The 16963-nt window shown below is 32.4% G+C and overlaps 2 protein-coding genes across 2 annotated transcripts; both read right to left on the reverse strand.

Moving 5' to 3' along the window:
* Window positions 1–1135: 1135 nt before the first annotated feature.
* LOC139867163 (cyclin-D4-1-like) lies at window positions 1136–2897 on the reverse strand. Its single transcript, XM_071855496.1, has 6 exons — window positions 2601–2897; window positions 2342–2428; window positions 2138–2233; window positions 1844–2045; window positions 1649–1758; window positions 1136–1330 (listed from the first exon to the last, which is right to left on the reverse strand). Exons 1-6 carry the CDS (start codon window positions 2895–2897, stop codon window positions 1136–1138), a joined length of 987 nt encoding a protein of 328 aa, XP_071711597.1.
* A 10665-nt stretch (window positions 2898–13562) lies between these two features.
* On the reverse strand, window positions 13563–14069 carry LOC139869264 (uncharacterized). Its single transcript, XM_071857580.1, has one exon. It carries the CDS (start codon window positions 14067–14069, stop codon window positions 13563–13565), a length of 507 nt encoding a protein of 168 aa, XP_071713681.1.
* Window positions 14070–16963: the final 2894 nt, after the last annotated feature.

Raw genomic sequence — 16963 nt, forward strand, 5'->3', positions numbered from 1 at the left:
TCAATTAAACTAAACTGTGTATATTTGGGTAAAGATTACTCTCTTTCTCGGATAGTCTGAATAGAGAATACCTTATATGTTTACATGTTTAGTGATGCTTAATGATGATTAATTTTTAGTTTGATCTTTACATACATTTATTTGAGTGCTGTGTGGTTCATTAAGTTCTTCTGTGATCGAAACATTTTTGGCAAACGTGCAATAAACATGTAGATAATAGTGTCTTAAACACTTAAACATACTTTAACCACACTAAGATACTTATAACTACCACTCTTAAATGTCCATCAGTGCTCAATGACAGTCAAATATTCTTAAGTTTTGTGGATCTCTGTAGTAAATCAAACAATAATTTGTTGTTGTTTTGTGGTGTTAAAAAGGCATTGCACTATGTACTCAGGGGCGAAACTGTGTGGGGGCAGGGGGCGCCCGCCCCCAGTGGATTTTTTTTTTGCCCCGAAACCTACATATTTTGCCCCAAAACCTTCAAATTTTGCCCAAAAATATCCAACTTTTGCCCCAAAACCTTCAAATTTTGCCCCAAAATCTCCAACTTTTGCCCCAAAATCTTCAAATTTTGTCCAAAAAAATTGCTACGGTTTAAAAAAAAAAAAAATTCGCCCCCGGAAAAAGAATTCCTAGTTTCGCCACTGTATGTACTCATGAATAGCTTAATGTTAAAACACACTTAACTGTGTAGTTTTTGGTGTACATACAAAAGACTTTTTTGGTGTACATACAAAAGACTTGTGTACATTTAAATCGCCACGATCGGATCAACCTGAATTAATATTACGTACAGCTTTATATACAAACGATTTCCCCGTCCTTATCGACAATACAATTACTGTATCTAGGTCATAGTAATTAAATCAAAATGTAAGTTGTACAAGAACCATATTATCTACTAAAAAATCAATAATAGAATGTATAAATTTTCATTTTTCTTTTACAACGTTACCCTAACTCTGTTCCCCAAAGCTGTTAAGAAGTCTAATATTTAACAGCCCATCATATTTTTTTTTCCTTTAGGGAAATATCACTAATAATAGGCACACTGATACTTATCCTACCAAAAAATTAATAATATAAAAAACTTATCAAGGAAAATAAAATTCAATCACCAAATGTGAAGCTAAATCTTTAACTCAAAGGATGTATTGTTGAGTCTCCTCCTTTTAGTAGAATCATCAGTTTTACTGCTAAAACATGCAGCCTCCAACACACCAATTGGACTCTTTGGCATTGATGTAAATGTACCACTCATTAAGCTCCTTGTACAATCACCATTTAACTCTTTTAACAGTTCTAAGCATTTAAGAACACTCTCCTGCAAAATCATGATAAAACAAGAGCATTCAATTAATACTACTACTATTGAAGTGAAGTTATTTCCTTCATGATAAAATCCCAAAATGTGAAACATCAAACTGCATACTCCTATAATACAAGTCTACTTATCACTTGTTTTGGATTTTGCCTTTCTGTTTTCTTGCAGAATTTATCTTTCAAGACTTGATCTTTACTAAAATTTAAGCTAAATAATTTTGATCTATAAAGACTTTATATAACTTTGATGTTCAATGTTCAATGTACAAATAAAGATACATAGTTTACAACATATATGGATCATTAATTCACTCATTACCTTTCTAACATATTGAAAAAGAGCAGACATTTTAGATGATCCCATTCCCACCACATGAATTGCCACTGCTGCTGCTATCTCAGAAGGTTTAAATTCTAAGAACTCAATCCCTAAATTATCATATTCAAAAATTTAACCCTCATGAAAAAGTATAAAACATAATTTATGGGATCAAACAAAATATTTCTATCTTACCTTTAATTAATCCTAGAATGAGTTGGGTTGATGTCAAAATCAAAGATTTTGAAGTGGGTTGACCGCCATTGACTTTCGCAAGAAAATCATCAAGAAATGAGAATGGAGTAACTGCCTGCATCCTCCATTTCAATGTGGTCAGCACAAGCAACTCCATTTTCTGAATGGTTTTTGCTTCAAATATAAATCTTGCTCCACCAACCTACATATTCAATCATGAATCCAACTTCATTGTCAAATTTAATCTGACCCCACAAAGAATGTCAACAACTTTAGTCAAAGAAGAATCTTGACCTGCAAATCTAATACAAGGGGTACTTCAGTCTCTTCAATTTTTGCTGCCAATGATAAACATGCGACAGCTAGCAATTGCATCATCCAATCTTTGGCCTTATATTAATAAACACCATAAAAGGATTAATTCATTATAGTTAACAATTTAAGGAATAAATTGACAAATCAAGCATAAATTATGAAGAAAAAAAAATGACAACTCACAGGCAATTCATAAACAGCAAGAAATCTGTCCAAGTAATTTATTGCTAAAATTGCACTCAAAGGTCTGAAATTGAAATGAGCATGAACCTATGTACAATACATCATTAAAGAACATTAGCAACTTATAAAAATCCCAAAATGATATGTAGTGATATATATATATATATATATATATATATATATATATATATATATATATATATATATATATATGAATAATAGCTCAAACAAAAAGTCAATTAAATGCTAAAGCACAAACCATTGTAATCCAATCAATAGCTTCTTGTCTTGCAACCAGATCCAATTTCCCATTTTTCAGTTTATATAAATAATCAATAAATGCATCAAATTGTTCACATTCTTTTTCAATCAACAAATTTAAACACTCATCAGTTTGCAAAGGGATATCAAGAACAGAGTGCTCTGTTTTAAAATGATTAACAAAAGTGTAACTTCGATTATTATCAAAATCATAATCTTCATCATCATAACATAAACAGTTATTATCTTCTACACACAGTAAACTTGATGCTAAGAAATCAATGTTGGGTATCATTTCAAAATCTTCAAAGACCAAAAAAAAAAGATGTTTTTTTGTACTGAAGTGTTATGTTATTGATTCAACGAGCTAATGATAAATGAAAATATAGGAATAGCTTAAAAGATGCAGAAAATTTCAAAGAATAATGCTAAAACAGAGGGAGTTTGTTGTACGAATAATAAAATGGAAATTGAGTTTAAAAAAATTATTGCAAATAATGCGGTTTATGTTATGTAGAGGATGATGGGTAGGAATGGGGTTGATATTTTGCGGTATTTATATGTAGCACATGTAACTCTTTTTCGAGGAATTAATAAGTCCGAACTTTGGAATTAGTAATCGGATTGTAATTAAAACATTTAATTATTAAATTTGAAAATTATGTGTGTAAATATAAAAGAAAGCAGTAAACATTAACATAAATTTTAAAATAATTGCTTTGAATTATTCATTTTGTTTAAATGTATGTTAAAATGTTGACTAATTTTGACTTTAACCGACTTTGATTATCAAATTCGATTTTGACCCATCAATCCATGTTGACTGATTAAGAAAACGGGTTTTAAAAAATCGGAACAAAATGACTAATCGGAGATTAATCAGGAGTAATCGGATTTTTTACAGTATTGCATGTAGATGTAGATACTAGTTGTAGATTGAAATAAAAGATATTTTTAGTTATTATCTATGAAGTGTTGTAGATTGAAATAAGAATTTTACTTGCTGAATTAATTAAGTCATATAAGAAATAGATCATTAAGCGAAAAGTAAACATGTCATAAAAATCAACATGAGATTTCTTAATTAGATTTTTTTTTAAACAAATTAACTGGATATATTATCGAGTTGAAGTTACAAATAGATTATATATTATTAGTATTATTTTGATGTTGGTTATATATTCTAAAAAAAATCAGTGTAGATCATAAACTTCAAAATGTATACTAATGTAAACAAAAAGTGACCTGTAAAACTAATTATTTAGCATTTTAAAAACTTTATGTGTGGCTGTTTTTTTTTTTTTGGGGGATTACTAAGAAGAAGAGATATAAAGAAAAAGAAGAACGATTTGTTAAAAATAATGTTATTCAACTCAGAAATTTTAACTTTTTTTTGGTAAGTTTATAAAAAAAATTACTCACAATTTTACTAACTTCATTCTTCGTCGGTAAAATTCCACCAAGATGGGACGTACGCACAAAGTCATTTCCACATCAACTTGACATAAATTTATCACGTAAAATTTTATATGTTTATAATAACACGTGAACAATAAGTTTAGACATGCACTAGTATTTTTTTTATAGCTTATATCGGAACAAATGAAAGCAAATAACTGATTTATAACTTTAACCTTATATTATATATTATTTAGTATTTATATAAACAAAAGTTAAAAATAAAAAATTGTATATTAAATTGTAAATTATTATTTTATATATGGAAAAATATAAATTGTTTGAATGTTCATATAATAATAGTGCATACATAAATGAAAAACAAAATTTTATTTTTAAAGTTAGGTATGAGGTGCACAAGTGAAAGAAAAATGTATTGTAAAATTAATTTACATCATTATTTATATGTGATTTAATTTAGTTATTCATGGAGCGTTTTGCACGACTTTGTATCTTTGTTTGTCTTTTTCATCTTCCGATGAAAAGGCTAAGTTTAATGTTTTCGTTATTTTTGCCAAAAAAAATAAAAAATAAAAAATAACAGTGCTACAAACGTCGCATAACTCCTTGACGAACTTCCGTTAAGTGTAACACATTGGGGGAGAGTTGTAGGAGGTTCATTTTCACTTGGTTAAATAGGTAGTTGCAGCCTACTTTGTCATCGCACTGCGATACTGTCGGTTGTCTCGCCCCAGCTTGTCTTTTCAAGTTCCGCAGCGTTTATGGTTTTCATGTCTTGAAGGCTTTTTTCGTCATTATATTCTTCCACTTACATATATGTATAGATTTTATAGGGCCTATTGTAAATTTCAATATTATCAATAAAATTTTATTTGTTTTTCTTCAAAAAAAAAAAAAAAAAAAATGAATTATCTCACACTGAAAACACAAGTGGTCTAAGATACTCTTTTTCTCAATTTTCTTTGATGGTATAATTCACTGTATCCAATTGTAAAATAAGGTGCAATGTTACATAACCTATCAGAATATATTATTTCAGTGACAAACTTAGTCACGTACTCACTTCCGATTCTTTACCATCTTTCCGTATATATATATAAAAAAATATTTAACAGTGACATTTAATTCAATGTTTGATCTTTTCTCTCGTATTTAATTTAACGTTCAATAGATACAGTCACGTTTTAAAAGCATGACTACTGTTTTTTAGTTTGACTGCGTATTAAAAACGCACCTACTTAATGTACAAAGTAACTCTTCTTCAGTCACGGTTTTGTGTTTGTGTGTTGAAGCCCGATGACTCTGTTGGTACGGCCGCTGTCGACGCTATTGTGGGTGGTTGGCGGTTGCTGGCGGCCATGGTTGGTTGCTCGCGGCTGTAAACTGCTCAAGGTGGGTCTAGGTGGCGTCAATTAGTGGTAACGACTGCTGCTAGTTAGCCGGTGTTTGCGGGTTTGTAAATGTCCTTAGAAAATTTGGCGAAGATGAATGGTTCCTATATGGTTTGGTTCTGCGTTTGGTTCTGATTTGTTGCGGCTGGTTTGGGTCATTCATTCCATTTTTCCCGTCGTCGGGTCTTTAGTGGGCTTGATGTTGTTGTCGGCGCTGTCGACTTTGTTGACTTCGGTAAATAGGCCTCGGGTTAGGTGTTCTTGGGTTGCCCAGTGAATGGTTTGGATTGGCGGTTTCTGAGGATGATGATGCGGGGTTGGATTCGGGACCGGGTTTATGTGTCTGTATTAGGCTTAGGTAAGGTGGTTGTCGTTGTTGTTTGGCATTTCAATCGTAATTCATATAGTGCTCACTCTGTATTTAATGTTGTCGTTCAGTGTGTTTAGAACGAATAGGGTGAGTGTCATGGAGTTTTGGTAGTCTGTGACCAAGTACTCCAGTTTATAGATCGTTTTGATCTGCTTATTGTAGCTCCACCGGAACCTTGGTTCTTTTATATATATACATATTAATATTTTTGTCAAAAAAAAAAAAAAAAGTAACTCTTCTTCTATGAATTCAAGATGAGAAGTGATTCTCATACATTACTTTTTGATCCATTTACACTTTTGTCTCATAAACTCTCAGTTAATCTAGGGAGTTAGAACTTATATTATTATTGTAAGTATAATTAAGGGTAAATAGGTAATTATGTATACATAAATCAAAAAGTGGTGTGTGAGGATCACTTCCCATTGAAGATATAATGAATCTTCTACATCAAATATGTAATAATATGTATATATCTAATATCTAATATCTAATATTATATTTAAAGTATGTAGCAAACATATCATAATTCATATGTACGTTTTCAGACAAAACGACATTACTTATGTGATATGCTAAAATTTTGATTAGTAATGTTTGGCACATATATATTATTATTATTATTATTTATTATTTATTATAGTTAATTAAACGAAAAGGCTATTCACGAAACCAACTGATAATAACATTGTTAAACGGATGTTACGGAGAATAATATATAGTTTTTGAAAGAAAAAAAAAACAATTACTGTAGTATTATTTTAAAATTTGAGTATATACAAAACAGTTAACTTTTCTCTATGGCTATGGGGCATGTCAGTTTGTAAATATGCTTATATTCTTCTCATAGTCCTCAATCTCAATACAGAAAAAAGTATGGTCAAAGGGAGTGTTGGATGTATGTAAAACATATATTTATATCTATTTACATGCCACTAACCTATTGTTGAGATCTGAGCTTCCAAGTGTTATTCACCACCCACTATGGAGTCTTCCATTTTTTATTTCTAGCTCATAAAACTACCATTATGTAAACTAGCAAATCTCTAAGGGCACATTCGTAAAATCAAAATCATCTAAGGGCGTTTACTTAAGCAGGCATGATTAAAATTTGAATTTTTCTAACCCCAAAAGCTATCTTTGAGATCTTAAAGAGATGCTCAACTGACTTGTAACTTGATAGTAACTACCCTACTAACTTCTTAATAAGCCACTTACTAACTTTTTTTTTTACAAATAATCATGCATAAATAGTTGTTTTAAACATAGTCACAAAGGTTATGATTAAAAGAACTCTTCAGAATTTAGTAGTATCTTATTAGGCCTTACACCTAAGACTATTCGTTATTGGAAGGGTGTGAATTGGTGGTGTGGGTTAGTGATGTGAGTTGATGTGTGTGTTTTTGTGATGACGACGTGGCAATATGAGTTGAAAGTGTTGTGTTATGGTAGTGTGTGAGAGGTGTGGTAAAATATGAATGATAGATTTAATAAAAAAAGGATAAAAATAATACTAATATATTAAAACTAAAAGGAAAAGCCAACCAATTAAATGATGGCACATCACCCCGGCGCACGTTTGATTTAGCCGTGGGAAACTAACTCACGCTCGAGAAACGTTGCTCGGCCACGACCCACAACAAGAAATTTGGGGCGTTGGTGGTGTGCCAACAAGGATCCCGCGTTGTGGGTATACTTACGTAACCAGTAGTCTAAGTAGAGTAAATTTGGTGGATTTTGTGTATAGGACAACTAAAGTCAGTCGCCCCTACAATAGAATTTATCAGTGTATTACATGTTAATCTATTACTGAGTATATTACTTTTTTAATCTTCTAACGGTTTGTCCATAAAAAAAATTCTTCACTACACGTCCACACATAAAACATCTTGTATCATACGTAATACTTTTCAGCATATGTCTTAGAGTGTTCACAATTAGATCTTACCAAATAATTTGATCTAGCTTACCACATTATTTATTTATTTAGTTGTGACATAATGATAGCTTGTTACGACAATAATAATTTATAATTGATTATTTTTTTTTCCCTTTGGGTATTGTAACCGAACTAAAGTCATTTGTTAGATCTCTAGACCACATAGAAATAAAGTAATGAAAACGAGCTTAAATCTTGAATGTCGATAGGCGATAGAGCATAAGCATAATCCGTTTGTTTTACGACATTGAAATCCCCAATCTTTTTGGTCAAATACTTGTGCATATATGATCATATATCTCTCTTTATTCCCATTACAATATGAGTACCTTTTGTGGGGTACGTGCATAGAGTTAAAAAGCTTAATTCACATTACCCTTTAGCAATAAAAAAAATTAAAAATGTGTTATTGTGTAAAAAGAAGCGCTACTTTCCCCATTTTATAAACAAATTAATGTGTCCCCTTATTGGGTTTTTTTTTTTTTTTTAACGGCAACAACAAATATCTATATCTATAATCTATCTATAATAATAATAATAATAATAATAATAATAATATAATAAACATATATAAATCGTGAAATATAATCCAACGTGTCAGTCTTTAATTATCCCTTAATCACTTTTGCTGACGTGTAAATCTTATACTTAATCACAATTAATATTAATTAATCTACTTATTATCCATGCTGGCATCTTAACACAGACAATCAAAACACACGATGCGTGAAATATAATTCAACGTGTCAGTCTTTAATTACCCCTTAATCACTTTTACTGACGTGTAAATCTTATACTTAATCACAATTAATATTAATTAATCTACTTATTATCCATGTTGGCATCTTAACACAGACAATCAAAACACACGATGCGTGAAATATAATCCAACGTGTCAGTCTTTAATTACCCCTTAATCACTTTTGGTGACGTGTAAATCTTATACTTAATCACAATTAATATTAATTAATCTACTTATTATCCATGCTGGCATCTTAACACAGACAATCAAAACACACGATGCAGAAAAACCTAATGTTTCTTCTCCTAATGCTCCTCTCCGATCCATCCCCTGTAAATCCAATACGCCGAAAAAACCAACCCTAACCCTCTATCTTCAAAATAATAAATAAAAAAAAATCCCTCGACCCGTCGACTACGGCCTCATGCCGTCGTAATAGAGAACGCAGGTTACAATAATTAATCCGGTCGAATTTTTCCCAAAATACGGTATAACTTTTCTATAATATACCCAGTTTTTTTTTTTTACTCGCGAGGTCCTGCATTTAGTTAATCAGTTTATGTTTTGCAGGAATCGAGTTCTTCAACAAAGGATTTACAGGAATCGGCCAATTATTAACCTGCATAACAATTAACGGATTGTAATATGTGTATAGATTCGCCTGGAACGATTTTTCAACATTTAAAGGAACGATTCGATTGTTCCTTTAACTGCTGCCATCTTTGCTCCTTTTATGTCAATTACAGTTTACTTTTAGGATTTTTTTATTAATCATACAATAATGTTTAATTTAAGGTATTTTAGTCACTTTTTGCAAGATAAATTAGATAATTTAAGGTTTTGGTATTCATCTGTGACAAAAGAGGCAGTTTTATGGTGGAGTAAGTGAGCAGTCCAGATCAAAATAGATAATTTTGGATTAGAATTATAAGGACATTGAACATATTCGGGCTAGATCACTTGTGTTATAGAGCATTTGAATTTTTTTAAGGTTTGTATTTATCAGTGTTTATACTGTTTTGATTTTTGTCCTTCTACCTGTTTCTACTTTTTTTTTTTTTTTTTTTTTTTTTTTAATTTTTCTATGTGTTTTAGGGTATTGGCTTCCATCTTTGTAACTGATGATATCATTGTCGTCAGTCTATGCAGGGTTGTGATTCATATAGTGCTATTGCTTTGCGTGATGAAGAGGATAGTCCACCAGCAATACATGCAATCGGAGGAAAGAGTGACATATTTCAATTCCATTACAACAACCCGTCACGAAAATATCCGACAACATCCAGGTATGTACCTGTTGTTATTTGGATTCAACAATTTCTACACCCACATTAGAGAACTAACCAACTAATGAAGATAAAAGTTAACATCCTTGACATAGTTTTATTGAATCCAAATAACATCATGGACAAGCAATACATGGCATTTTCACTATTTCTTTATCTGTTTCTGTATCAAACGTTGTTTTGGTTTTGTTTTTATGTTTTAAATACATTCTGAGATGATCCATTTTAACACAACTGGGTTATATATTTTTTTTTATCTCTATGAGTACCTGTTATCAATGGCCTGACCTACTATAATCATCCCTGTCATATCGTGGCTGATGCTCTCACAATACACATTCGTCAAATTGAGGGAACCAAGGTACCTCCTTTAGGCTGATGCAATTGTTATGTTGTTTTGTTTTCTCTTAAGTTATATGTATTTTAATTGTGGTTAAGTCGGTTTAATTGTGTAGCTGCAGTTGTTGTTTCGAATGATATACGTGTTGAACGCAAGATGCATGAAATTCTTGCATACATGGTATTGCGGTTTGTATTTTTGCTGAACATACCTGTTGCATGTTAGTCGACAAATTGGTAAGCCAAAAAAAGGTTACCTACTTGTAGTAGCTTTGTTTCGGTTTAATATGTTACTGATAGCAATGTTGAAGCTCACAATTTAATGGAAAACTCAATTCATTGACACGCATCATAAATTCTGAATGTTCGTATTTCAACACATTTACTGAATTAATTGCTGATGTACTATCCGTTATGATACCCCTATTCGCATAAACTTTTCGTTACCTGTGCATTATCTGCTATTGCAGTTTTTAATAACATTTCTCTTACCCGTTTCAATTACCATTTAATACTTACTACAAGATGCATGTACAATATTTGTTAGTTGTTTCCCAAATTACTCTTTCATAAAAACGATTATTGCGATTACTATGATACCGTACTTCGTCGCAGAACGAGCTACCCTACTAACATGTTGCTACCTATTTATTATTAGACTTTATGCAAATGTTTTATTTGAAACGATAATCCTAAGCAAATGAGAGTTTCTATCTGACGCTAACTGACCTACAATATACTAAGACAATGCAGTTTGTACTTGATGTATGTCACGCATTTGAAACCAGTTACACTTTGAGCAATGAATTGCAGATTAACCACATTCATGCTATGTTGTGTTAATTCGAGTTAAGACCTATTGTGTGCCGTTACATATATTAGGGTTTAGTGAAAAAGAAGTCGAACACTTTTGTTGACTTAATATGTGATGCTGATTGTTTCAGTATGTTAATGTAATGCATATACAGACACTTTTTACAATTGTAAGCCTTTTAAATGCCTACTATACTGCTTCTATTTGGGTTAAGAGTTACTCTATGATCTATGTTGCGCATACACAAAGGATTGCATGAACTTGCATACATTAGGGTTTAGCAGAAAATCAGTAGAAGACTTTGGTTGACTTTTTATATGCTGATCATAGATCATCCATAATCATGCTATGCTGTTTTTATCTTAGTTATGATCTACTGTGTGCAGTTGCATACATTAGGGTTCAGTGAAAACCATATCAACGACTTTTGTTGACTTAAAAGTAAACTATGCCAAATAAGTATATATAACATGTTATTTGACTCTTCATGCAATGCCGTTTCTATTTGGGTTAAGAGTTACTCTGTGGTCTATGTGGCGCATACAAAAAGGATTTTATATTGTAATGACCTTATAGATACAATGAGTCAGTTGTTATGAAGGGATCATAATCAGATTTTATACTGCAAATAATTGGGCTTTGTGAAGGGATCATAATCAGATCAAGTACTATAGTAGGTACTCCGTATTTATTTTTGCTTACAAACTGTTATGTTTATTTGTGTGTTACTTATCCATATTATCAAATCACTTTATGGTGTTCCTATATTATGTGCAGAATATATGCAGAATATTTGTACAAGGATGACTTTCTCTACTTTTCTGGGTGGTGAAATGACCTGTTTTTATTCTAGGGTAGGGGAAGGATTGTCTACATCTCACCTCCCCCATACACCACTCAAGTGGTATTGGGTTTTGTTGTTGTTGTAAACAAAGGTGTACAAGGAACACAAACAAAGGTGCTCTACATATACTGACTCTTTTTGTTTTCATTGGTTTCACATTGGAGTTTTCTTTGTGTAAAATTTGTTGGGTACTAATTTGATGCAACTTGAACCGGTTTCAAGACTTTTAACATCGGAATACCGTATCGATCAGATTTCACCATTTGATTTCGAGACTTTTTATCGTAAACGACTTTATACCGTAATTTGATGCAACTTGACCCGGTTTCATAGGAAAGACCATGTAAATGTTTTTGTGTAAGATGATAGTGCACAAATCATTATTACAATAAGTTAGGTAGTTTTGAACTCTTTGTTTGCTATTATGCGAATCAAGTGTCTATTTCTTTTGTATTTTTACTTTGTAACTATCTTTTTAAAGTTATTTATTTATTTCTTTAAGGAATTCGTATAATCAACCTAAATAGTTTATATGTAACGTTTGTATAATAAACCTGGGAGGCAGCGGTAGGATCCTCACCTCACGAAATTGTAGATTGGATTTTATGTTTAAAGTGTTCTTACAAGTAGATGTTGTAAATCACGAGTTATAGATCTTAGCTACGTTTTGTGCGTTCTTAGTGGTGTGACTGTGGACTTATTAATATCCATTATTTTACGGAATTTTAACTTGAGATCTAGATTACATGCTATGGTCTCCGTTGAGTGCTAATTTATTGTGCTGACATAATACCGGAACTATATGTGATTAACCCTAAGGTATCAATTACGGGTTATGTCATTCTTTTTTGCCTTTTTTTATTCATTTTTAGGTCTATAATTCCATTTATTTAAGGATTCTAAAATTGTACATGGATTCCATTTTGTATATACTTATTTGCAGGTTGTTACAAAGATGTGTGTATACTATTATTAAGTGTTGAAATTGAAACTTTCAAGTATACCAAGCTATAACTGACTTTGACTTTGTCTACTGCTGTAAGAAGAAAATCATATGGTTGTATCCATACGTGTTCACAAATTCTTGGTTCAACTTCCATGGCTGTTGATCTTGTGACGAAGACCTATAAACTTATGATTTAATGTTTGATTTTTCTACAATTTAAGGTGTTTGATTTATCGTATTGGTTTATGATTTTTGTAATTTGATTTTGATAGATGTTTTGTTTGATGAATGCTAAATTCCAAAATCACATCATGTGGTTGATTGTTTTCTTGAATGAATAAAGAAAAGAGCTTTAAATCACCCACATAGCATTTGGTTTTGATTAAGTCTTTAAAGCAACTGGTTTTGTTAAGTCAATTTATTCTATATGATCACAGTTTAGAAAATCTTGCAACGCACCGGTATGTTTATGGTGACCAAGCTTCTAACTGGCGGATCATAATGTAAATACCTGGTCAATATGTGGCATGTGGGACTTGATGACCCTATCAGACTAGAACTGATGGATGGCTGGCTCCTGAGGTACTCTTTATTTCACCATAAAGTTATTTATTAAGAATGTTGCAAGTTTATGAAGTGTTTCGTCATTAAACTGTTAATAATAACAAACAATGTTGTACAAATAATAACGATTACGAAAATTAATTTTTAGAGCTGACGTGCAACGCACGGGCTCTTAAAATCTAGTATATATATATATATATATATATATATATATATATATATATATATATATATATATATATATATATATATATATATATATATATATATATAAACACGATCCCTAGCAAGGAGCTAAAGGATAAATTACAAAGGAACAGAGAGCCAAGTGTTCCAATTTGAAACTCTATGACCTCTGTTTTTAAGCCAACGGAAAGAAAGTAATCTAATAACATCAAAAAGGCTACTTCTAATAGAAAAACTTTCGTTAAACACGATGACGTTCCTGAATCGCCAAAGAGCCCATAAAATGGTGACCACGATCCCAATAACTTTGTCTTTCATCCCGGTAGCAAAAGAAGACGCATCAAACCATGAAATAAAATCGTCCCACGAATGCAAGCTAGGAAACCCACAATCCATCCAAAGTCGAGACTTATACCATATATCCAAGGCAAACGAACACTCAAAAAACAGATGCGAAAGATCCTCCACACCGTTGTTACAAACCGGACACACGATCGAATTAATCTCTATACCTTTCGCGGAGAGATTCCAACGCAAGGGGAGAGCATTCAGTCTAAACCTCCACAAAAAAACATTCACTTTTCGGGGGATAAATTTAAACCAAACCGTAGAAGTGTTCGAAGTCATAAGGTTTCTGCCATCTATAATATTTCATGTTTTCTTCACGAGAATAAACCATCCGAAGCTGGAGAAAACACCCATTTTATCTTCTTTTGATCGTGGCGGGCTAAATGTTGGAAGTCTGAAAGCTTTTAACCTCGCTTTGATTCATAAGTGGAAATGGCGCTATTTTGTTAATTCGGCCGAGATGTGGGTTTCAATTATTAAGTCGATTCATGGTAACGTTTTCAATAAGACGGAAGGTAATTCCATTTGGACATCGATTGTTCGCTTATGTTCTAAAACTGTCGACGATAATTTGTTGCCTCCCAATCTCATTCGTATGGATGTGGGAAATGGGAGGAGTGTGAAATTTTGGCATGATCTTTGGTCCGGTGATTCATGTTTAGCTTCTCGGTATAATCGTTTATTCCATCTAGACGTAAATAATAATGACTCAGTCGCAGATAAATGGGTTAATGGAGATTGGCAATGGGTGTGGTCTAGAGAAGAAATTGGGAGTCGTAATCTTGCACTATTAAATTCTCTGCGTGATGAGATCAATCAAGTTTTTATTTGCGAACAGGAAGTCATATATGGCTGTAAGGGTTGGTTAAGAGAGAAAATTAATCATAATTAACATGTTGGTTAATGAGAAACAAAAAACCCCTTAGGTATCGGTTAACTGCATATCAATAATCGGTTAATTGAGTGGTTATGAGTCATTTTGTTAAAATAAAGATAAAGATCGAGTCATTAAAATGTCCTGATTTACCGGAGTTTGTTATGAGTAGTTGCTAGTTATTCGTTTGTTTGAATTGTTATTGAGCCACTTAACGTCACAAACAATTAGCGGCAAGTTTTTCTCATTATTTGTTACTCCTATCATTTAATTTAATCCTATTTAAATACGAGTATTAATAACAAGAAAAGGCAAGGAGTTTATGCCAATTGAAGAAGAAACTACTTTGCAATTCGCAAGAAAATAAGTGATTAAAAACACTAACACAATTTTTCCACTTTGTTGGTCATTACGTCATTGAAGTTGACTCATTGAAAACATTCTTCTAAAACGTCTATTGCATATAGTGAAGTAGGGATTCGTGTTGGTGTTGTGTTGAACGAAACTCAGCAAAAACAACTAAATAGTGCTATAATGAAAAACACGTTAAACACTATCTAGTTATTTCTGCTAAACTTCGTTTAATACAAAACCAACCTTTGGCTCGGTGAATCCATACTCCTATTTTTCATAGACCTTTTGTACGAAGCATATTTTTCACGAGTTCACTCCAATGGTCGTAATGACCATCGAGGTGGGGAACTTTTGTTAGTGTTTTTTTTATCACTTTTAATTGTAAGACGTCACAGTCATCTATCATTGACATACAACATGTGTAAAAGGCAGGTAAATGACTCTTTTATGTGTGTATGGAACGTTAAAAATGATAAAAGAAATAAAATAGACATCATGTTTGAGTGAATAAGACATTTTAATTTGTTATAAAGGAAATCTCGTTATGTCTTTTTATTTCACTGCAAACCCGATTAATCGATGGAAAATGCTAGACTAAGAAAGTTTTTGTAAAATATTAATAATAATTTTTATAAAATTACGTGTTATACAACGTAATATGTGATCGTTTCTCATTTGCAATATGCGGACGACACCATCTTCTTTGGTGAATGGAGTAAAAGAAACGCGAAATACCTAATGAAATTATTTCTGGCCTAAAAGTCAATTTTGCAAAAAGTTGTCTCTATGGACTCGGATTCTCTGTTAATGAATTGGCCGCGACTATGGGATGTAGTACCGGCTCACTCTTGTTCACTTACCTCGGTCTACCCGCAAAATGAAAAGAAATTAAGGATTGGGATACGATTATAATTCAAAAAACGGTTGTCGGATTGGAAGTCGAAATCGATATCTTATGGTGGCCGTCTCACCATTATAGAGTCGGTACTTCAGAGTCTCCCGTTGTACGTTTTCTCCCTCTTCCGCGCTCCATCGGGTGTTATCAACTTGCTTGAAGGTTTGAGACGTAATTTTTTTTGGGGCGGGTCAAGTGATAACAAAAAAAATCTCGAGTAAAATGTGAAAACATTTTAGTCATATGAATCGGGCGGGCTAAATTTCGGGTCGTTAAAGGCTAAAAATTTAGCCTTACTTGAAAAGTGGTGGTGGCGATTTCGTATGAAAAAAAACTCTTTTTGGGTAGAAGTTATTAAAAGCATTTATGGTCGGGAGGGGAGTTTGGGTTCTCGGATTCAAAATCATGTGTCTAACAATGGATCAATTTGAAAGGTTATTATAAACGTCAATAAAGACTTTGCAAAACTTGATCTAAACTTTGCTAACTCGTTTACCAGAGTATTGAATGATGGCGAAGATACATTGTTTTGGAAGGATTTATAGATCGGAGAGCAACTGCTTTGCGAACGTTTCAAAAGAATCTATAGGCTGGAGGTAAATTCAAATGTACTTGATGCAAATAGGCTTATTAAATAGGGAAACTCTTGGGAATTTGCATGGGATTGGAGTAGTCAACCGAGGGGTAGATCACTTTCGGAATTGCAGCTTTTCAAAGCTCTTCTCTTGGGGTTCAACTACAATGGTAATGGTTCTGATTCATGGAAATGGAAGCTTCAGAACAACGACAAGTTTTTTACATACACGCTAACGGATATCATCAACAAACGCATGCTACCTTAAAATAATCACGCTGAAAAATGCTCCTCACCTCCTTCCACAAAAGATATGTATTTTTCATTTGGAGAACGTTGAAAAATAGATTACCGGTACGCACTAAATTAGATAAGAGAGATATCGATCTTGACTCAGTTAGATGCCCAACTTGCGATAACGATGTCGAATCAATAGTGCATACCTTTCAAGATTGCACCTTGGCTCGTGAGTTATG

This window comes from Rutidosis leptorrhynchoides, chromosome 9, assembly GCF_046630445.1.
Source record: "Rutidosis leptorrhynchoides isolate AG116_Rl617_1_P2 chromosome 9, CSIRO_AGI_Rlap_v1, whole genome shotgun sequence".
Taxonomy (NCBI): Eukaryota; Viridiplantae; Streptophyta; class Magnoliopsida; order Asterales; family Asteraceae; genus Rutidosis; species Rutidosis leptorrhynchoides.